Source organism: Hibiscus syriacus, unplaced genomic scaffold (genome assembly GCF_006381635.1).
Source record: "Hibiscus syriacus cultivar Baekdansim isolate YM2019G1 unplaced genomic scaffold, ASM638163v2 tig00110676_pilon, whole genome shotgun sequence".
NCBI classification, from domain to species: Eukaryota; Viridiplantae; Streptophyta; class Magnoliopsida; order Malvales; family Malvaceae; genus Hibiscus; species Hibiscus syriacus.
Window position 1 is genome coordinate 1,957,537 of NW_024062820.1, and position 24,825 is coordinate 1,982,361.

The 24,825-nt window shown below is 33.5% G+C and overlaps 1 protein-coding gene across 1 annotated transcript; it reads left to right on the forward strand.

Moving 5' to 3' along the window:
- The first annotated feature begins 10,241 nt into the window (after positions 1 to 10,241).
- On the forward strand, positions 10,242 to 23,250 carry LOC120137810. The gene is made up of 2 exons (XM_039153468.1): positions 10,242 to 10,394; positions 22,153 to 23,250. The coding sequence occupies exons 1-2, from the start codon at positions 10,242 to 10,244 to the stop codon at positions 23,122 to 23,124; spliced, it is 1,125 nt and encodes a 374-aa protein (XP_039009399.1). The 3' UTR covers positions 23,125 to 23,250.
- Positions 23,251 to 24,825: the final 1,575 nt, after the last annotated feature.

Below are 24,825 nucleotides of genomic sequence, written 5' to 3' on the forward strand. Positions count from 1 at the left end.
TGTTTCTAATTTTTTTATTTTATAGACTACGTTCCATGATCTGCTGCTTATATATTTGTTTTACTATTGAATGTTTAAGGTTACCAGAGTAAGTTACCGGATTACCCTTAGTAGTATTTGGTTATGTTTCGTCTTTTATTTTGGATTACTAAGCTACCCTTAATTGAGTCTGTTTTGGACTCTTGTGTTGTTGTTGTTTTTTTTAACTTCAATTATTTTTGTTATTTTCTTTTAAAAAACAACTTTATAAGATAAATTATGTATTCAGTTATCCATTTATTTTTTATAGTTTTGTTTTCATTATCAAATTATCTTTTTTATTCATATCTAACGTTATATTTTGATTTTGTTTTGATCATTTATCATTAAAAATAAATAGAATTGTTGATGCAGTAATTCTTTTATTTTTTATTTTAGTGATAACATGATATTACTTTATATAATACGTCAACGTCATCATTAATTTTTTTAATGACGGGTGATAAAATAGAATTAAAATATAATGTTAAATATAATTTAAGAAAAAGTGACTAAAATGAAACTACTAGAATAGATGGATGACTAAATACGTAGTTTTTCCATGTTTTATTTTTATTTTGATTGATTTATTGTGTTTATACTAACAACGGAGAACATGTGAACTCTGAACAATGGCCAAATGAAGCAAGGTTTCATAAATTTTAACTATTGGTTTGACCTGTTTAGTACTTAAATTTTTAAGTTTTTTAAAATTATACATAAAATTTATCTTTTGTTTCATTTTTAGTACTTCGCTGTCAAAAACTTTAGTTTTTATTTTATTTTAGTACATTTTGTTTAAAATTTAATATTAAGTTTTGAAAAAATTAAAAGTTTAGGTGCTAAAACAAATCATATAGTTTAGATACTAAACGCGTTAAGTTTTTAACGAAATGTACTAAATGAAATGAAAACTAAATATTAGGCATGATTTTGAAAAAAATTAAAATTTTAGGTACTAAAATGAATCAAAATTGATATTTAAAGTACTAAGTGCAATTTACCCTAAAACTTAATTCTAATTAGAAATTATTCCCTTAACTACGACTAAGTGTTGGATTACGTAACTCTCTGACATACGTTGTTTTCAGTTTGATACTGATGCATGCATGACATGGATTTACTTTGACTTAATTATTATTATTATTTAAATAAATAAATTCATGTATGCTGATTATTTTACTTTAGAATATAAATATTGAGATTTTTTAATACAAAGATAGAGTTCAACTTTTTTAATTTTAAAGTAATATATGAATTTATTTTTACTTTAAATAGAACACAATTTATTTGTATAAGTTCGGTTTATAAAAAATCATATAATTTTAGCCTATATGGTGTTCCCATTAGAGTTTGTGTTACTAGGGTGAGCAAAACACAATTCAACTCGAAAAATTAAATTTTTCGAATCGATTCAAAAAAACTCAATTCGAATTGACTTCGAGTTGCAATTTCATAAACTCGACTTGACTCGAAAAAATTTCAAATTCAAATAGAGTTGTAAAATGCAACTCGAATAACTCAAAGTTTTTAGTAATTAGTGGATTTATTTTTAAGTTTGAATTAAGTCCTTCGACTTTGTATAATATATGTATATCACATATGAAAAACATGAAAAAATATATTTATATTATATATAGAAAGTCACTTAAATTGAAATAAAATAATATTATAATATTATAAATATTTACAAAATTTAAACATAAACTCAAAAAATTGACTCGAAAAAATTTCAAATCAAGTCCGAGTTATAAATAGGACTCGTCAACTCGAATAATTCAAAATTTTTTGATTCGATTCGACTCGACTCGATCGAACGCTCACCCTATGTGTTATCAATCATCACGACAAATTTTTTATTATTATTATTATTATAGAATTAAAATTATTAAATCGAAACAGTTTGTGCATCACACGAATTAAAAAAATACTAATAATATATGCAATAATCTAATTTAGTATTTTATAATCTATTTGAACTTTGAGTTTGATTGTAATGCTAATTTATTATTCTTTCTATTTTCCAATTTAGATAAGATTTTAAAAATTATCTAAAAATAATTTATTTTAATTTTATCTTTTGATAGAATTTTAAAATACTTTAAATTTAGGTTTTTTTGGATAAATAGAACATTTAAGTGTTAAAAATTTAAAAGTTGAATTTAAATTAGAAAAATATTTGAAATTTTATTTAAAATTAAATAGTGGATATAACTAAACTGATTGATAAATGTAATTTTTTAAAGAATAAATAATTAAAAGAAATAAAAATAAAATAAAAGGTGTTCAAAATAAATTTCATTACACGATGAGTATCTCCTTATCTACAAACTATTTTTCATACTCTTCATTAAAAAATTCTAATAAATATTTTTAAGTTCAAATTATCAAACATATTTAAGATATTAAATCGCATCAATTATTATTTTTTAATTATTTAAATTTTTGAGTGAATTAACCAATAAATCCTTAAATATATATATATATATATATATATATATATTGATAGTACAAAATTTTAAATTATATATTTTTAATTAAGTATATAAGTATTATATTTTCGAGGTAAATGTCAAAAGATATGAACTCACACAAGATGAGATAATAATATAAGAACATCCTTAATTACTCGTTCAATTAATGAATCTCCGACCTATAAATATTTGGGTTATTTTGGTTTAGTACCTCAATTATCTATTTTATTTCATTTTAGTCACTCGATTATTTTTTAAATCATATTTGATATTTAATTTTGATTTCATTTTGATTAAAAAACTAAGAGTGATGGTAACAAATCACTGTTAACATTGAAGAAAAAACATGTTACTAATTTTATTAATTTTTTAACTGTTAGTAAAAAAAATTGTGAAATCATGTGAAGTAGTGTCTTCTCATCTCTTCTATAACATTCTTTGACTTGTAAGATTTACTTTCATACCTAACTCCCAGGTGGAAAGAAAATATCCCATCATCTGAATTGTAATAGTAGTAAATTGCATTATTATTGCCATCCATAATCATGGCCTACTGGGTTGCGTAACCCTATAAAAAAAGCAACACTTTTAATTAAAGCTAACTTTCATGAACACGAGATTCTATTTAAGGATGTAAATTAGATAAGACATATTATTAGTTATTTAAAATTGAGTGAATTAATGTTTGATAAATATTTAGATCGAATAGATTCGATTTGAGTTCAACTCGAGTTCTTAACGAGTCGAAATGAGCTACTTAATATTCGACTCGAAAAGCTTGTGAGCAGCTCGAAAATATAATATATTAAAATCTTATTTTTTAAAAAATAAATTATTAATATTATTAACATTTATGTATTGATTTTTTTAAATATATTAAGATTTTCATGTATTTAAGGTTCGAGTTCGAGTTTGAGGTTTTAATTGAGTTAAGTTTAAGATTTTTTTTCATTTCGAGCATTTTCGAGCTGCTCACAAGCTTCAGTTTAGGATTTTGAGTTCGATTCGAGCTTGAAAATTTTAAACTCGTAAGTTTTCGAGTCAAGTAGATCTAGATTTTTTAAGTCGAGTCAAACTCAGCAATACTCGAACTCGACTTGGCTCCTTTACACCCTTAATTCTATTATATCTTCATGATATTCAATTTATAATATATTATTATATTCCTAAATAATATGTATTATATTTTATCAAAGTTAGACCGTCAAGGGTTATGTACCTCAGTTGTGTTTTTTTTCCTTTTCTATAAAAGGGAATATTTTTTTATCTAAATATATATTATTTTAAATTTTTTGGGTAAATTATACATTTAGTACTTAAACTATCAGTTTTGATCCATTTTAATACTTATCTTTTATTTTTTAAAATCATACCTAATGTTTAGTTTCTGTTTCATTTTAGTACCCACTGTTAAAAACTTAATGCATTCAGTACCTAAACTATTAGTTGCGATCCGTTTTAGTACCTAAGCTTTCATTTTTTTTCAAAACTTAACTTTAAATTTTGAACATGGGTACTAAAATAAAAGAAAAACTAAAGTTTACGTATGATTTTGAAAAAAAATTGGAAGTTTAGATACTAGAACGGACCAAAATTGATAGTTTAAGTATTAAATGTGTTATTTACTCATTATTTTAATTTAACACTTATTTCAAAATCATGCCTAACATTTAGTTTTTGTTTTATTTTAGCACCTACCGTTAAAACTTAACAGACAGGCCGACGTGACATAACTCCAGTGGACTGGCGACCAATCTAAATGGTGGACCACGAGAGAATGACGAGTCGATCAACATATTCTAGTTTCAAGCTCATCGGATGATGAACCATGGAGATATGCGAATGAATAAATCGAAGAGTTCATCGTCGATTTAGAGAGATTGAGATTTTTTCGGTGAAACGAAGGTTGAAATCGTGTTCCGGGGGTCGAAAAGGTACGAGCCAAAAAGTCGATGTGACGACCGACACTGTAGACGCGACAGCTGACGAGTATGTCCGTTAACATTTAATTATTTAATTATTTAAACAATGTCAATCAAATCATTTGTCATTAACATTTAACGAAGACAACATTATTTATATATTCTATCAATTTGATCATAATTTTAGTTAATTTTATATATTTTATTCTTATCCGATGATAACATGTCATCAATGCCATTTTCTTAATTTTAATTTATTTAATTCAATAATTTATCTTATAATTTGAAAACTTAGTGACAAAGCTTCCTCCATCAATTGCTAATGTTTATCACAATTCCAGCAATAATGATATGCAATAGCTACAGGGGGAATCAAATGTGTAGACCAGTCAATGTCACTTTCTTTCAAGTTTATTTCGCTCCACCAATAATGATATGCAATTGCCACGTCAATGTGCGATCCTACGTAAGTTTAGCACATCATCTTATTGTGTCAGTTACGAGTTGAGTAATAATTTTCATCCATAAAATGATTATTTTAATTTTAAAAACGTTTAAGGTTAAAGTGCATCAAAGAATGTGATATAAACGGAATATTTAGTCAAACAATTAATACGTTTCCTTTAACAATATGCTTGCTTAATTTCTTTATTTTGAATAAATTATAAATTTCAAGAAGCTTTATATATGTTCAATGTTATTTTTTACAATCATTTACTTGACATTTCAACATTTCACATTTAATCACTAATAAACTTTTCTTTCAATTATAAATCCAATATTTAGTATATATGCAAATTAGTTCCTTAATATTCAATTTACTTGACTTTTCAACTATTTTCACATTATATTAAATGTAATACATGAACTTTACCCAATTGTGTTTCACCACCCACTTTCCTAAAACTTAAGAATTTGATCTCTATCTTATACAACTTTTCACATTAAACCAAATCCCAATTTTAACTATCCAAGTCCCTTTAATAATTATTTAGACTTTACACGTCATCTCGTACTCAATTTCCACTTTAATCCCTAATTTCTCCATATTTATAATTTAGTTATTTAGCTTATATATTCTTCCAAATTTGATTCTAAATCCATAATATCATTATTTCAACCAAAAGTTTAATTCTTTTAAATTTTCAATTTAACTTTTCTATTTTGTTTAATATAGTCCTTTTTGTCATTTAATCCTAAATTCACAAATATTCCAATTCACCATCTAGACATGAAATTTAGCACTCCAACTTTTAATCTCATCCTAAAACATCAACTATTAAACAATTACACGTTAATCCTCCTATTTCTCAATTTATGCGAGTAGATCTTATACTTTCACCATTTTTCAAATTGACCCAAGTCATATTCTAATCATATAGAATCACTCATTCATAATTTCTAAACCTTGTAAAATTTTACCACAAAATTTCCTTATTTCTTTCCTTTGGCCAAATACTTTTAAGTTTTTATAACATAGTTTCTATTTCGATTCAAACATAAATTCATCCTCTAAGCAACGTTTCTATGAAATTATCATAATTTCCTCATATGATAAATGTCATAATTTCATACTAAGATAATAGAGTTGGCTCATTTCAACCAATTAAAATAGCATATAACATAAAAATATCACAAAATGCATAATTTACCACTATTTTATATACTGGCAGTTTGCACTACCCTCAAAGAAGTATTTTTCTGTATTAATATATACACTTAAAAATTATTACATTTGTACCATTAAAAACTAGACTCGAATACAAATCTAACCATATAAGGAACTTATTCTAATTCAAATTGTACAGTTTATGGAAAACTTTTCAATCTAGCTTACATAATCTGTTTGGAGCAGAATCTGTTGCCCAAGTTTTTTTATTAAAAATGTATATCTTTTTGTATACACCTCTAAATCAATATCCATTTATTTTAAACAAAACTAGACTGATTTACAAATCCAACGGTATAAAAATCGTCTTTTATTCATTCTTGTAGAATTTATAGTGATTTTCTAAACTTACTGCCCAAATTACTAATTTAAACTGATTTCACTAATTTGTATTCTTAACTTATTCACTCACATTTATTAGCATATCAAATGAACACAAATGAATCAATTGAACATCCTAACATCATCAACACAATCACCTTCAGCACAATACACTAATTTCCAATAATTACATAATTATGCTTTAATTTCTCAAGTCGTGCAAAATAGACTCCTAATACTATCCAACTTGTTTCAAGCTTGACTCATCAAGTAAAACTCATTTCGAATCAATTATAATCTTTCTCAATCAAATTCAAAGCAAAAAAAAAATAATCAAATTCAACCAAGTTCCTAACATATCCATCAATGGCCAAATCACCAGACCAATCCCTCCAACAATTTTTATTCAACTTTCATGCTTAATTATAACCCTACAACACTCCTAATATCAAAATCTAACTTAATTTCATCAATTTCTCAACTCCCCTTCATCCACCAAAATCACAACTTTCACCATTCAAGCATGAAACCAAGAAATAATTGCACCAAATTGTAGATAATTTGATGGGGATTATCCGAAAATCTTACTAAATTTGATAAAAAATGGGAAAGAAAAGAAATTGTTCACATTAACTATGAGTTTCAGCAACTAGCTGGAGGAGAAGAGACTCTATAAATTGGGGATCCCCAATTTTGACTTTTAAAAGCAATACAAAAATTTATTCATTTTGGGTCAAAAACTCAAATTGTCATTAATGAATTTCCAAAATTACAATCATGCCACTCTATTATCTCTATTTTAATATTATTAAATATCTGTAAAAAATCTCATCTCTCAAATTTTCTTTTTGACCCTTCAATTTTCTAAAATTTCATTTTAGTCACTAAATTACACTATCTCACTTTATAGTACAATTCTGACCAAATTCCACTGATCTAGCTTAAATTTCTCTATTTAAAAATATCCATATAATTTTTCAACCCAAATATACCTTCATGCAAATTTTTATAAACTTCCGGATCAAAAATCTGAAACCCACTAAAATAATTGTCTTGGGATGAACTACTAATTTAAAAATACAAAATATAACTTTTGAAAATTTATATTGTTAGTCCCTATCCTTTTACAACTTTATACTTTAGTCCCCAAACTTTCAAAATTTACACTTCCATCACTAATAAAATTTTTGGGTTTTACAACCGTAATACACGATACTACCATGCGTGTGCTAATAATTCTATTGTATCGTTAAAGTTAAGAGATGGGCGGTGGTGCGATGATCAAAATCTACTTCGAAGGGAGGCGGTGAATTTCTTCAGGGACTTGTTCTCGTCCGCTGGTGAAGAGAGGCGAGCCTATCATATGAGAAATAAATTATTTTGATTCCCTCAAGACACTCTCAGGGCTCTTTCGAATGAACCCGTGGAGGAGGAGATTAAGCAAGTTTTTATGGAGATGCATCCGGATAAAGCCTCGGGAATCGGTGGCTTTCATGCAGCTTTTTATCAAAAGAACTGGGAGGTTATCGGACAAAATGTGTGTGATTTTGTGCGTGCTTGCTTTCGTGAGGGAGAGGTGTCGGCTGATATCAACAAAACTCTTCTTATGTTGATTCCTAAAGTGACGAGCCCAGAGAATTTCTCCCAATTCCGGATGATCAGCTTGTGTAATGTGCTTTTCAAGGCGATAACGAAAATTATTGTGAATAGACTAAAGCTCTTCTTCCTCAGTGGGTAATGGAAACTCAAATGAGCTTTGCCCTGGGACACAGCATTGAAAACAATATTGTTATTGCACAGGATGTTGTTCACTCGATGAAGCGGAAGCAAGGCAAAAAAGGGTGGATGACAATTAAAATTGATTTGGAGAAAGCATATGACCGCCTTGAGTGGCATTTCATTGAGAATACTTTTATTGACTTGGGTATTCCTGCGGATCAGCGACGACTCGTCATGAACTGTATTGAAACTGCTTCTACTCAAGTTTTGTGGAATGGTAGGCAGACTGAGAGCTTTAAACCAACCCGAGGGATTCGGCAAGGAGATCCATTATCTCCTTATATTTTTGTTTTGTGTATGGAGAGACTGGCTCAGACAATTACGAAGGCGGTAGCTGACGAAATATGGAAACCAATAGTTTTGTCTTGAGGTGGTCTGCTCTTTCTCATCTGTTTTTTGCAGATGATTTAATCCTCTTTGCCGAAGCTTCTAGTAGTCAAATAGATGTAATCGGAGGCTTCCTAGCGGATTTTTTTGCAGCTTCAGGTCACAAGGTTAGTTTATCAAAGACTAATATTTGCTTCTCCAACAATGTCCCCAAAGCATGCAAGAATGAATTAAGCTCGGGTTTTTATTTTACTCGAGTGGATGACTTGGGGAGATACCTTGGGGTCCCTCTTCTGCATTCTAAAGTCACTTTTGCTACTTATGAGTATTTGATTCAGAAGGTTAAAGATCGTTTAGCTGGGTGGAAAACACGACATCTGTCTTTTGCTGGGAGGATAGTACTTGCGAAGGCGGTGTTGGCTGCCATTCATTTGTATGCTATGCAAACTTGCTATCTTCCTAGGAAGATTTGTGATGCAATTGAGCGCCTTATTCAAAATTTAATCTGGGGAGGATCTAATGAGAATCGTGCTATACATCTGTTGAAATGGAATACATGTGTAAATCTGAAGGTTTGGGGCGGCTGGTCTAAAGAAGCTCCAAATTCATAATGAAGAGTTCTTAATGAAATTGGCATTTCTTTTGATTCAGAATCCAGATTAACTTTGGGCCCAAGTTCTGCGATCGAAATACAATAATGTAAGAGCGTATTCCTGATAATGTACATCGTCGGGTATGCTCTCGGTTGTGGACCGGTATATCGACTATTTGGAGCGATGTTCGAGGAAACGTCGTATGGATTGTGAGAGTTAGGACTCGGATCGACTTCTGGTATGATGCATAGCTGGGGACCTTGGGACCTTTGGCTCAACACTGCTTGCCGCACGTGGATGTTCCGAGAAAGGGGGCAGAAAATGAATACGATGATATATACTAATGGTGAGTGGGATTGGGAACGCCTCCAAAACTGCCTCCATGCTACTGTTCGCCTAACATTAGCTGCTGTTTGGATGCCCTTAGCTAATGGTGGAGCAGATATTGTGGGGTGGAACGACTCGGATCGACGAAATTTTACTGTATCCACTGCTTATCGGAATCGTTCTCCTTTCCATGTTGATGTACAGGAGAGTCCTTGGGTTATTTTAAAGAAGTATCGAGGCTTGCCGCGAATTAAACCACTCATATGGAAGCTCTGTCATGGCCACCTGCTTTCGAACGCCGAGAGGGTACGACGCCATTTAACGTCTGATCCTTGCTACAACATTTGTGATACTGCCGGAGAGATTGTAGAACACATTTTTTGGGATTGTCAGCTGGCGAAAATGACATGGGAAGACTTGATAAAACCACATAGGTTACAGGAATTTACTAGTATGAATATGAGTTCTTGGGTGGAGGTAAATCATCGGAACCCAAGTCACTTTCCGTTGGCGAAGGCAGATTGGGATCTTATGTTCGGTTCGGTGTTGTGGTGTCTTTGGAATCGTATAAATAATTTGATTTTTTATGCTGATTTTATTATTGATGAGAGTATAATAACTCAAAGCTGCAGAATGAAAGATGAGGTTGTCCAAGCTTATCGTCAGGTGCAACAACGCCGAATTGCAAATGGCCAAGGAGTAAATCGCGATGTTAAATGGTTGAGACCGCCGACCGGATGGGTCAAACTAAATGCTGATGGTACAAGACATCCATCCTCAAGGGTTGCCTAAGGTTGATGGTATATCCTCGATGGTTCTCCACATTCGTGAGTTAGATCAAAGGAATCGACAACTACGTTTTCATTTTATTCCAAGAGAATGCAATGGCGTGGCCGACGGATTGGCCAGACTAGCCCGAAGCAATATGCTGGAACCTGGTGTTTTGTTTGAACCACCGGAAGAGGTGAGGGAGCAACTCTTGATGGAAGCACAGACGGCCCTGAGTCTTTAAATTGTGTTTTTCCCTGTTATTAAAAAAAATCGAAGTTATTGTTCTGCCTATGGTTCGAATTTTAATGATTTATTAAAGTTTTTAAACTGAATTTGAACATTAAAATATAATTGGCCCAAAAATGTACTCACATGTACCTTTGGGGCATCATGAAAGCGTGGAGCTTAGCTAGAATGGGCTGGGCAGACAATCCAAGTGGAGGGCACCTAGCCCCATAAAACTACCTAGCTTAAACTTATCCTAATTAATTATGAGATTGCTGGATGAGCCATGGTTAAAGATTTAATTTCAAAAATTAAATTGAATAATTCAATCTTTTTGAAAAATTTAATTTTATTCTCTAAAGTTTTGAAAGTTTTAAGTTGACCCCCAAACTCTATCACTAAGTTCGCCACTGGTTCGTATTTAAATTCTTAATTTTAATATAATATAATGGCTTCACTCAAGGCTTGAAGCCACCTTATATAGAAAAATAGGTAACAACCTTGCCAACAAGGAATCTGAGCAACCACTCAATCTAACGAACAAAAAGCTAAGCATGCGAATCTCATTTATTTAGAAATTAATCATATTTTAGTGCCTACCTGGCCAATGCTAATGCGTTATTTCTGAAGTATATTAAATAATAAATACAAACACGAGACGAAAATAAGGTTAGGGTTTAGGGAATGGCATGTGCACACACGAACTTTAGCATGTGGTGGGCCACCAGCAACATGAATCATTTCATGAATTTGTCACGTTCATGGACTGCAGATGCTTGTTACTACACGACTTGCAATTTATTTGATGACTTGAAGTTATAATTTCATTATTATTATTATTATTATTATTATGTTGTTGTTGTTTTTGTTGTTGTTGTGTTTTTAAATTTATAAATTTGAATACATTGAAGTAGGATGGATTGAGGAGGATTGAACGTAGGCAGTTATATTTTTAAAATTCTAAATTATCGATATTTTAGATAATTTTTAATATTTTATATTGATAATTTATTTTTGTCTATTATAATTTTATAAGTTAGTATTCTCCTAGAATTTTAGAAATTTGTTCCCCTTAACATAAAATCATTCTTAGAGACGAAGATTTTTTTTGGCCCAATTGGGCAGCCCGAAAAAATTGTAAAATAGTTCACAAACACTTTTATTTTGGGATCTATGATATTTTCTACAGTATTTTATAAAAAAAATATTTTTTATTCGAACTTTTTACTATGATGCGATAAATTTTAATAAAAATTATATTTTATTAAAACTCATCTCATGTGATGAGTTTCAAAATCAACTTCTACCAACCTTATTTTTTCAAATAATTTATTTGTTTGCCCTATTGGACTAAAAAACTGACGAAGGGTCACTGGGGGCCAAGAGCCCTGACCCTTGTTGTAAATTTAACTTTTATCATGGAACCATAAAAAAAATTACAGAGATTTTATCTTTCTCAAAGCAGAATTTAATAATATATAAAATCTTTGTTCTTCAAACATAAAATATTACGATAGAACCATTAATTCCACAGTAAAATTAAGCCACTTTAACTATGAATGTCATAGATTTGTTAAAGTTGTTTGATCTTATGTTTAAATTTAGTATTAATTTACCTACCGATCGTTAAATTAAGAAAATAAAATCACAAATCTAATTATTAAATCATTAGATAATTATTGTTAAGTTGAATTTTTAAATTTGGTTTTTGTTGTGTTAATGAACAGATTTGTTATGTTCTCTTGATGACTCATAATTTCTTATGTATAACATATGTTTGTGACTTCTTATGTAAACAGTGTCGTGGCTGGGGTGATGCGAGATGGGTGATTGCGTAGGCCCCCAACCAAAAAAGTATATCTATAGTGGCGTTTTTCCAATAAACGCCACTATAGATAGACTTATTGCGGCGTTTTTTCAAAAAACGTCACTATTATTACAGCTTTTATTGAAATAACGCTACTATAGATAGACTTATTGCGGCGTTTATCAAAAAAACGCCACTATTGTTGTCCCAAAATCGAATATATCTAGAAAATAGAGGCCCCTTTTAAGAATTTGTATAGGACCCCGACAACCTAGCAACGGCCCTGTATGTAAATATAAAATTATAATAAAATTTAACTCATATCACGTTTGATCATCAAGTAATCTTTAAGTGGTATAATTATAATAATAAAAATTTATTATAATTCAAGTCAATATCTAACACTTATAATGAAACTAGTTTCCATGAAGCTCACAATCTAAGTATGATGATTCTTACCTTTTTAAAACTCGAATGATTGGTTCTATAAAGAAAGTTAGGTCCTTTAATATTCACATTCTTTAATTTGGGAGAAGGGTGAAGGAAAGAAAAAGATAAATGAACTCAAACAAAAGAAATTTAATATAATATAAAATTATGTACGAATAAAGCGACCTCAATGATAAATTAATTATTGTTATTCTTTGAGGTATCAGGTTCGAACATCAGGAATGTAAGCGTTCAGTGTCAAATGGTTGAGATTTATATTTGAACAAATATTATCTTGTACTTACTCAGATTAATAAAAAAAAGTACAATTTGTTCTTAAATTTCCCATTTATTGAACATATCTAACAAACCCAACAAACCAAATCCTACACATATAGGATTGAATATAGATTCCAAACTTTAAATACTACCAAAACCCTAAACCTTCAACTGCCAGTAGAATTTATTCTACTGTATCTTTTTCTCTTAAAATTAAATTGAGAAACATCAACCCCACATCTCTTAATTAATAATTACATTTTTTCCCCAAAGAACGATTATAAAAGTTGTATGTTATGGTCAACAATTAGTCAGACCAAAAGGGTTGAAATCATTGCATTTTTGCCCTTTCTTTTTAATAAGAAAAAAGAAAGAAAGATGGTGAGAGTTTGAATTCCAAACAAAAAGTTAACTAGAAATTTAGAAGGGTAAATTGCACAAATGATTCATTGACTATAGGGTACTGCTTTATTAAATCAATCGACTATTAGAAGTTATAAAATGATAATTCTACTATAGAGTATTGCTTTGTTGAGTCCTTTGATTATTAAAAGTAACAAAATGATCAATCGACTATTCATTATGCTCTAAACTTGTCCTCTTTCGTTAAAAGATTGATGAGATTCTGAGCTGAACGTAAACCTGTTGAATGTGATATGATCCCAAAATCTCAAACGATTATCATACTCCAATCATCATGTTAACATCCAGCTTAGGCAAACACCAATTGTTTAATGAAAATGGACGAGTTTGGAACACGATGAATAATCAGGTGACTATTTTGTAACTTTTAATAGTCGAGGGACTTAACAAAGCCATATTCTACTGTCAAGATCATTTTATAACTTTTAATAGTCGAGCGACTTAATAAAATAGTATCTTATAACCGAAGGACCATTTGCGTACTTTACCCAATTTAAAATCATAACATGCTGATTAAACATTCCCAGTATAATAATTTTCCAACCAGATAAAACTATTTTCGTATCCAATGTTTTGACTTCTACCCTCTGTCTCTCTCTTTACCAACTCCACCATAAAATTGTAAAACTTTTAATTAATTTTTAATTTTTTTATTTACAATATATTTTTAATCATTTTAAATTATATTTTATACTTTTTTTTAACTATCACTGTCATCTTAATTCACCTTAAAATAAAAAAAAAATATCAATGAAAATATAACATGTGATATGTCTTTATCAGACACTGATAATTTTTAAAACAAAATAAAAGTAATAATTTAAAAAAATAAAAGAAATAATGTGTAATTAGTCATTTGGCAATGCATATATATCTTGTAGAATAGTCGTCCAAATTTAAGACATCTACGAAGAACACCATTCCCATTCTCTTTAAACATTTTGATTGTTTAATGGGTTCAAAAGATATATAATTAAAAAGAACAATTGTATCAACGAAAGTTGATTTAATTAGTAAACAGTTTGATATCGTTTAAGTAATGTCTCATGTTCGAGTTTTTGTGAATATAAAAAATTTATACTGAGAAATTCACCCACCAATGTATGGTGTGTAACTCAAATCGATCTAAATTAACTAAGACGAATCTTTAAAACTTGAGAATAAAAAAAAGGGAAAAGATTGTTAATGAAATGATAAAATTATTGAAGTATTTTTTTATATCTCAAAACACTATTATGGAGACTTAAAATCCCAAGCGGGGCAATGGAGTCAAAGGGGAGACTTAAATCCTCCACTCATATTGAATCTAAAAAATAAACACAAAGTTGAAAACTTTTTTGAAGAACGAAATAGATTGAGAGTGAAAGTCGATTACGTTGACACATTGAGTTTACGTCTACATTTGGATTTCACACATTCTTGATATACTATTAAACAATGATTTTATTAAAAATATTATTTTTTATTAATATTTTTGATAAAAATATTATTTATAATATTATTTTTTACTTAAAATATTAATATTTTTTGAATATTTCCGATAAAGTGTTTAATATTAATATTTTCGATAGAAAAAATATTATTTTAAGTAGTGTTTTATCAGATATTAATAAACCTGATAAATCTGATAAAACGCTCAATAATAATATTTTCAATAGAAATAATAAATCTTCAATAAATTTTACTAAAATATTAAAAAATAATATTTCAAATAACATCTTTTATTAATAGTATATTAGTCGCGAAACTTTCCCCAGATTTCATACATTGTTTGCCATCAATAATGGGGAAAGTTAAGAGAGGGACAATGATGAAGAAGAAAGCAAATACTGTGCAATAACTAACCCCCCTCCGGCGATTTTTTCGATATATCACCGCTGATCGGTAATATTATCGATCTAACACCGGTCAGACTATATTTTTTGATCTAACCCCTTAGCAGTAAGCGCCCCTGTACCGCGCTATACGATGATTTAGCGTCACGTGGGTATAGCGCGCCCTTGCACCACGCTATACGGTGAGCTGACGCCACGTGGATATAGTGCGGCCCCTGCAGCGCGCTATACCTGTATATCTGACACGTGGGGTATAGCGCGGTGCAGGGGGGCGTTATACCCCTAATTTACGTCCCCATCCTCCCTATAAATACCCCCATCCTCAATCACTTTTATCACACCAAATTTTCTCAAATTCTCTAAATTTATCTCAAATACTCTATTTTTAAGGTATATATTATAATTTTTTTACTATTATGTTTTTACTTTATTTAATATTTTACTAATATAATTCTTTTGCAGATATCTAATGGAAGACAGTCTACTTCGCTCTGATGGAAATCATATATCTCTACACTTTGCTGATACAGTAACATTTTAATATTTTAACATTTTAATTTAATTTAAATTATTAGTAATATTTAGTTGATTCATTTAATGCATGATTATTAGATTAATAATTAATTTTTGTAATTATTTATTTTTAGGAGAAAGACCGTGTATTAGATCCTTTTAGTAGGAATCTTAAGTTAGTGATACCCAATCGTGTCTTGTCGTATTTAGTAGAGGCTGGATTCGGTTACATAGGTAGATATCAGGGTCACTGTAAGATAGAGCCAAACCTGATTTCTGCCTTAGTAGAGCGGTGGAAGCCGGAGACCCACACATTCCATCTTCCGTGCGGAGAGTGCACGATCACGCTTGAGGATGTTTCCATGCACTTGGGGTTTCCGTTGGATGGAGATGTGATATCGTGGATAGCTTCCGGTTCTTGGACTGCTTTATGTCGGGATAGTCTAGGACGTGTCCCGAAAAATTTTATCGGAGGTAGGATACCGTTAAATTGGTTAGATGCCACTTTTCGGGAGTTAAGCGCAGACGCCTCTGAGGATGAGGTTAAGATGTATGTACGGGCATGCATACTGCAGCTGATAGGAGGGTTGTTGATCCCGGACAAATCGCGCAACCTAGTTCATTGCATGTGGTTGAGACATCTTAGCGACTTTCGTCTCGCCGGATCATTCAGTTGGGGCTCGACAGTTTTGGCTTTGCTGTACAGGGAGATGTGTGGAGCCACTGACTACAGGCGTAATGCTATCGGCGGATGTCTCCTGCTGCTGCAGTCTTGGGCATGGTATCAATTGCCCTTTTTATGTCCCGTTGTGAAGAACCCATTCGTATTTCCACTACTTCTGAGGTAATTATAAAACTGATTTTGTATATTAATAATTTTATACAGCGTATAACAAATTTTTTTCCTTGAATAGGTGGTCTACTGATAGGAAAAATCATCAGGAGCTACATGATGATTTAGAAAAGATAAGGGTGCTAATCGATCAGAAGGCTGGTACACATGTATGAATTTTAATATTTAAAAATCGATTTTAGATTATAGTTATATAATTAGATGATTATTTTGATAAAAATTATATATTATTTGTTTTAGTTTGAATGGGTGCCATATTCTACTGATGATGTGAGGGCGGTGATCCCACTTGAGTTGAGGGTCCATTAGATGTTTGGATGGCGATGGTCCCTCTGATCTGTTATGCGACCGTCGAGTGGCACTCCACTGATCGCGTGCTCCGGTAGTTTGGTTGTTTTCAACCAATTACGGAAGCACCTCGCAATATGGACGAGTTGCATAGCTTAGATAGACGCGACAAGACAGATACAGATTGGCTGGTGAGGCATCATAGGTGGGTCGTGTTGTGGGAGGATCGATATCGGCGTCTTCCACGTAGAGAGCCCATTTTTACTGACTTCTTGATGTATGCTGAGGATTATTATGAGTGGTTCAACAGTAACGGGAAACCGTTTCTACTTCCTGAGGATGCACGAGGGCAGACATTTCCACGACGTCGATAGAGACGTTCACCGACACAGCACCATCGTCCCCCGACTCGTGGACCGAGAGCATATGCTTCCGGTTCATCCTCAGCTGCACAAGAAGGACCTTTTCAGCAGCCACCGCAGCCATATATGATGCCGTAGCTATATATGATACCGTCATCGCATTTTCATTACCAGATGCCGCCACCGCCTTCACCCGGTTTTATGACCCCGCCACCGCCACCGTCACAGATGACCCCTCCTGGAGGCTATTATGGGTCTATGTTTGCAGACCCAACTTGGGGTTCATATGCTAGATATTTGGCGGGTTCAGCCTCATCACCCATGGCCCCAACACAGACACCGCTTCCTGTACAGTTTTCACACTCAGCGATGTCTGGGTTTTATGAGTTTTCCCAGTTTTCGCAGGCCGGTGGGATAGTCATACACCTCCAGGGTCCTTATTCTACGGAGGTGCTTCATCGTCATCTCCTCATGTACCTGCGCAAGACGACGACGACGACGATGACGACGATGACGGTGATGATGATGACAGCGAGGAGTCAGAACCAGAGATACGAAGAAATCCTCCTCGAGACCGACATCCACCGCCCTACAGAACACATTCGCGTCGCAGGCATCGATAGATTTTGTTTTTTATTATATTTGTATTTACTTTATTTTGTTAAATTATAATTTTTTTTATTATTTCTCATTTAATACTTACTTTATTTTGTTAAATTTGTTGGAGTTTTTTAATGTATTTCAGTTCATTTTTTTATTACCATTTAATATCAATTATTATAATTTGGTTATCATTTACCATTTAATACTTATTGTTATTAGTTTGTTAAAATTTAATGATTGTTTGTTTTTTTAATATTCATCGGTGATTATCAAATGACATTAACTTGAAGTAAATGCAAATTAAAGTAGAAGAATTATATTTGACAATAAAATACATCATTTCCTCATCAATTGTTACTTGATGACAACAGAAGTGGACATGTTTTTCTAGTGTGTCATGGGTTTCTACAATGCCCACATCTTCTGTCTTGTCTAGATCTTTCTCTAATATCCATATCGCAATGAATTCGATTGGATTTTAGACGACCACGCTCCCTCAATAAACTCGGATTTGGTACAATCGGAAGCCAATCTTGAACCTCATAAGGGTCTTTGTCATTACATATGGGGGGAACTCAAATTCGTATACCTTAAAAACTTCAGATAGTAGGTATACGGGATCCACAAAATGGTTATAGTCTTGACGTGTATGCGAGCAAGCTGCTATCACATGAGAGCATGGATACTTCAGAGCTTGAAAAACCCCGCAATCGCACGTTCTGTCCTTTAGATTTACTCTTAAAGACACATCTTCAATCCCTTGAAGAGGTCGCGGCAACTCTGTGACACGAAACATTTCATGCCTTCTAGAGAAGCTTGTTACATACATTCCATTTGATGCAACAATTTTTTTCTGTAGATCTGCAACTAATTTAAGGTGATAGACATGACCGCCTTGCATCCAGGTTTGAAGCTTGTCCCCCGAGCTTCGCAAAAAGCGCCCCCAAACGAAAATATGTAGTTTTTACCAAAGCCGCTACTGGTAAGTGACGTGCACCCTTTAAGGTTGAATTGATTGCCTCTGCCAAGTTGGTCGTCATGTGTCCATATCGATATCCACCATCATATGCGTTCGTCCACATTTCTTTATCGATGAGGCTGATGTAATCATATCCTTCCCCGTTCTTCGCCCACAACTCTTGAAACATTGATTCAAACGTTCGAGGAAGTAGTTTGTAACCTGATTAAAAAATGTATATCTTACTAACTTGCTGTCTTTGCAAAATTAAAACGATCGAAAGAAAACAAACTTGCTAAGTTTCACTTACCCATGCGCACAATTAATTGACGCTCATCATTCTTCTTATACCTTCCATGGTAGTTCGCGACAATGTGTCGAAGACAATACCTATGTTGGACAAAGGGTGGTTGCCATATTGGACCCAAAGACTCCATTGCTGCTTTGATCCCAGCTCCGCGATATGAAATGACACAGATATTTTCCCTCGTTATAACATGTGCCCGTAAATTTCGGAGGAAAAAAGCCCAAGAAGCTGTATATTCTCCTTCGACAAGAGCAAAAGCAACTGGAAGAATGTTGCGATTGCCATATTGGACAACTTCCAATAATAAAACTTGCTTGTATTTTCCATACAAGAAAGTCCCATCGATCTGGACCACAGGCTTGCAATATTTGACAGCATTAATGCATTGTGGGTAACTCCAAAAAACCCGGTAGAATTGGCATCGATTGCGAAGAACTCGATCATTATGGTATGCATAGGAGGTTTCAAAGTCCACAATTGTCCCAGGATTCAACGTTCGTACCAATCTAAACCCACCTGGAAGTTCGTTGTAAGATGCATCCCATTCGCCATGAAGTTTGACAATGGCATTTTGTTTTGCCAACCAAGCTTTTTTATAGGAGACAGTGTACCAATACTGCGATTGTATAGTTGAAATCAACACTGCAACAACTATATGAGAGCTTGCTTTGACCATGGGCATGATGCTTGGTATATCACTTCAGAGTCCAAGTTGGGATGATCTTGGTTGACCCCTCCAGCACAACATGTGTGAGGACCGTTGTATACTGTTAGTTCCCATCTGATGTTTTTTCTCTTCCTCTTTGATACGCGAACCATCCAATTGCATCCGTTTTCACGCTGGGCACAGTAGCATACATATTTTTCGGTCGTGGAGCGGTCTACTCTGGACTGAACAGAATTACGGATATTGTAATTTTTGATAGCCATCATCGCTTCTTATTTGCTTGAAAACTCAATGCTTAAAGATAACTCACCATTATTTATTGATGAGTAATACCCATAGTCACCGAGATGAGGCATATTCGTAAATTCTGGTCCGTACATTGCACCATAATCAGCTTCATACATGTGTGCAGGAGGGTCAGTTTGTGCCACATTTCCTGGAACTTCATCATCATCGGAGTTGAATTACGGTGATTTTGGGTCAATGAATAGTCCAGTCTCAGCACCATCCGAACCAGGCTCACAAAGCGGTTCTTCTGGTGGAGATGATGGTTCCTCCATGCTCTCCACATTTAGGTCGAAGAACCTACTACTTGCACGCCTTCCCCTTGAACTGGAAGACATATCGACATTGAGATCGAAAAAGCTCACAGTCGAATGCCTCCCCCTAGAGCTTGAAGCCATCGCGTCAAATGGAAACTGCACAGATGGTTGCGTCGATGGCATCTCCATATTAAGGTAAAAGGGATTTGCAGATGAATGTCTTCCCCTTGAACTGGACGCAATGTTACCATACGGATTATTCGTGAACCTACGTGGTATATCGTAAGGAGTTGCGGATGAATGTCTCCCCATTATGGCATTAAAATCATTACACATTACTGTCGTCGGGCTGTCAACTTGATCAACTTGTTCAGTCAGCCTATAGTGGGAGCTTAATGATTGACCCCAAACAGCACGCACTTAAACAAAATGTGCATACATCTCAATAGCGACGTCTGAATAATTACATTGAGCTTCAACTATCATTTCAACATCATCATTGTTCGAAAGTTCAAACGCTGTATAAGTTAATGGCAACAATGATGTTGGAAATCTATACTGCAACGAAGACACTCTTCTACTATTTCCAACATAAATCTTCCTCGAAATATTCGTTATCAGCTCCTCAAGAGTTATGTTTCTCTTGAATGATATTTTAACACGCTCATTTGATACGAAAACATCGGTTTCATCTTCTCGAATTTCACCATCATAATAAACAATAACTGAAAGTCGCGCCATTATTGAGTTTAAAAGTGCGACACTATTAAATCTGCAAAAAAAATTAATGAAACAAACCTGATTTAAAATATATATGAACGAACATATAACACAATAAAATTTTTACACATCAACGTAAATAAATTAAATAATATAATTTAATCTTATTACAAACACAAAAATTAATTAAAATAATTAGTATAATATTTTTTTCAGATAATCATAATAAACAATAAATATATAAAAAATTATAACAAAATACCTTATAACGAAAAATCACACGAATTTTTAAATAAAATATGAGAAGATTGTCAGAATTATTGACTCGTTGACGGAATTGTTGTATTAATTTATAAGTTAAGAAGAGATATGTGAGAAATTAACCGGCGGAGAATGGTATTTATAGCGAGAAAAGTTATACAAAGCGCGGTATCTGATCCGCGCTATATAAAATTATGTCAGACTAAAGGTATGTCGCGGTATCTATCCCGCGCTATATAAAATTATGTCGGGAGTAAAGATATAACGCGATACCTAATCCGCGCTAGTATAGTGCGTTCCATGAACCATGTTATACCCACGTGGCTTCAAGATCGATAATATTACCGATCATATATATATATATACATATATATATATATATAGAGAGAGAGAGAAAATGGGGCCCCCTCCCTCCCCCTAAAAAAAACCAGAAAAAAGCAAGCATGTGGACAGTGGGGATTTTCATTTTTACTACATGCATACAACTACTACTTTTACAACCTGTGAATAATAAATAAAAATCCATATATACTAAAGAAAAACAAATCTATTCTCTCCCCTTTGGCCTTTGTTCTTCTCTTCTGTGTGTGCATTGCATTTATATATGCAGGCAGTAGAGGGAAAATTTGTGGGTAAATCTCAGTGTATTTTCTCCTTCAATTTCCCATATGTTATCTTTCAATCAATTTTAAGGATTCTTGCTGATACTAATACTGATACCATTTCCAGTATTCTTTTTCTTCTTTCTTTTGTGTATTTCTTTCTTGCTTTCATGGCTTCTTCTACAAGTTCAAGTTCAACGTTTACAAAAAAGGAATCCTAAGTTGCCCTTTTCTCTCCTTTTTTTTTTTAACTGTGGATCTCTGTTTCCCTCAAAAGCTCACACTCATTCATTTGCTTCAAGGCCTACCCGCTTTTTTGAATGAGTTTCAACGCCATTCTTGTTCTGTTTTCTGCTTATTCTTCTTGTTTCCGGTTCTACTGGCTCAGTCTTTCGAGACGAATGCATCTTCAACGAGCGCCGCCGCTAGAGCCCTCGATGCTCTTCTCCAAGACTACGCTTACAGGGCATTTGTGCGCCCTAAAACAGGAGTGCCCTACGATGGGGTTGTTCCTTCTAATTTAACCGGGATTCGGATTGCGGCAATGAGGCTCAGGAGTGGGAGCTTGCGGACCAGAGGTGTGAGGATGTACAAAGAGTTCGAGATCCCCATAGGAGTCGTGGAGCGGCCTTACGTCGAACGCCTCGTTTTGGTTTATCAGAACTTGGGGAATTGGTCTTTGCGATACTATTCGCTGCCCAACTACACCTACCTCGCCCCTGTTTTGGGTCTTCTTGCTTACGATGCTTCCGATTTGTCGGCTAAGAATTTGCCGGAATTGGATTTGAGAGCGTCTGGGGATCCCATCAAGATCAATTTCTCGGATGCCGAATCAGCTCCGGGTGGGTCAGTCCCCAAGTGCGTTTGGTTTGATTTACACGGCTTGGTCAAATTCAGCAACTTGACAGCTCCCAATGAGTGTTCCACCATCCAGCAGGGGCATTTTTCGATTGTCGCCGAGACGATTTCGCCGCCTATTCCGTCTCCGGAGAACGGAGGAAGGGAGAGTAATGATAGGAGAACATGGATAATCGTTGGTTCTGTTGTGGGTGGGGTGGCATTGCTGGCATTCTTGGGGTTATTGGTGCTTTGGGCACGCAAATGCAAGCAGAGAAAGAAAATGCAGGAGATGGAAAACGCTGCCGATGTGGGAGAAGCACTACACATGACCTCCGTCGGCGATACGAAGGCGCCATCGGCAACGTTTACTCGGACTCAACCGACTCTCGAGAATGAATATGTGCCTTAATTAACCCTTCTCTCTGTGTAGTTTCAGTAAATTATTCTTCTGATCACAGCCAAACACCTATTCTTTTTTTTTTCTGGTGGTTTGTTCATGGTAGCCTCTCGGTTGTAGTGTGGGTAAATTAGGTTTCTTTTTCATAATTTTCATGATTCATTGTGGTGTGCATTTAGCCGAAATGATTCTATTCCATGTCTAGAATTATAGCTGTCTCATTCGTAAGGAATAAAAACCCTTCTTTTCTCCTTGGGGTGCCTTGTGTTTTTGGGATTTATTTTTGTTGACTGTTCCTCTGAGAATGTAGGATGAAGACTGCTTTGTAATCAAAGCAAGCTGATGTTAAAGCTTTACTCCCAACCATCTTTGGTTGGAAGCAAATGTTAAGCTTGGACGTGTGTCTTGAGACTTAAAATTTTATTTATTTTTTGTATCAGTTCCGAGTTCCGACTGCAAAACCGGTAATTGTCATTGACTCTGGCTATAACGTTAGGTTGGCTGTGCTACGAAGAACTTTATTCCGAGTTAAAATGTAGTTTCTTGAAAGTGCTCGTGGGAAATCTTTCTGGTTTGATATAAACATTTATCATCTCTGAAATCTGACTATCTTGAATGCTAATTTTGTTTGTGGAATTGTTCGCCAATGCATTCTGCATATGCCCTCAAACTTGGCACCAGTATGATGCCAATCTTCCTTATTTTCTACATTTCTATTGCTAATAGTTGCTTTACCACAATACTTCTTTCCAGACATCGATCGAGCTTGTTTCAGTGTCACCTTGGTCATTTTTTTCGTTGTCTCTGTAGTGTACATTCTCCAACCTTGTGTTCAAAACTTCACCTTATACTGGCTTGGTACTGCTGTTTTATACCCATGTGGAGATACTTGTTATCTTTATTTTGTACTGAAAATTGCGTCGTGGATATTGCGGGCAAGCATATCTTTGCAGGTTCGGCAATCTCAGTTGTCGTTATTGCTACATTGGTATCCCCACCTTGTTATGTTTCTCTGCTGCATATCTTTGAAGAATTGTCTAAAAGTCGTTGGCACAATAACCATATTACCCTAGATGTCATCCTTATAGCTATCATAGATAATGGAAACAAACAAGAGAAGGATTACTAGGATTTTTTTTTTCTTTTTGGTTCAACCCAAATCCACTTGATTGAGGTTTGATGTGTAGACTATAGTAGCTTGCGATCTCTCTTTCATGGAACCACCACAAGCAATCATGTGCTTACAGAAATTGTGTACAAAATAGCAAATGGAAGCCTACTCTCCATCATTAGTGCATGTGACGATGTTAATGCAGATGCAGAGTAAAGTAAGGTGTAATTGATATGGGGGAATAAGGAAGCCTGTTTGTGTTCTAGTATGACTTGATTAGCCGAATCTTGAGTGCTTTGTTAGTTGTAGTGGTACCTGCAATGTATTTTATTTTATAATGGAATGAAGTTATAATAATGGCCCCCAAACCAACAAAGCACACAATGAGATTCTGTTATTTATTGAACATCAATGTGCTGGGTCACCACGGCGGCCTTATAAATGGGATACCAACTACATTTGTTGGTATGTTTGTATTTGTTTTAAAACCAAATCAAAATTAAATTGATGAACTGTTAGCTGAGGCTGTGCTTCCCAATCTCTTATGCAAGTATTGATACCTTGTCCTAACTAGGGCTGTAAATAAGTCAAGTCGAGTCGAA

What these genes read in the sequence shown, in the direction of transcription:
- LOC120137810 (XM_039153468.1), top strand. Translation starts at nt 10,242, where the DNA reads ATGGTTCTCCACATTCGTGAGTTAGATCAAAGGAATCGACAACTACGT. An exon ending in TGTTTGAACCACCGGAAGAG is followed by an intron (nt 10,395 to 22,152) that starts GTGAGGGAGCAA and finishes TTCCCTCAAAAG; the next exon opens with CTCACACTCATTCATTTGCT.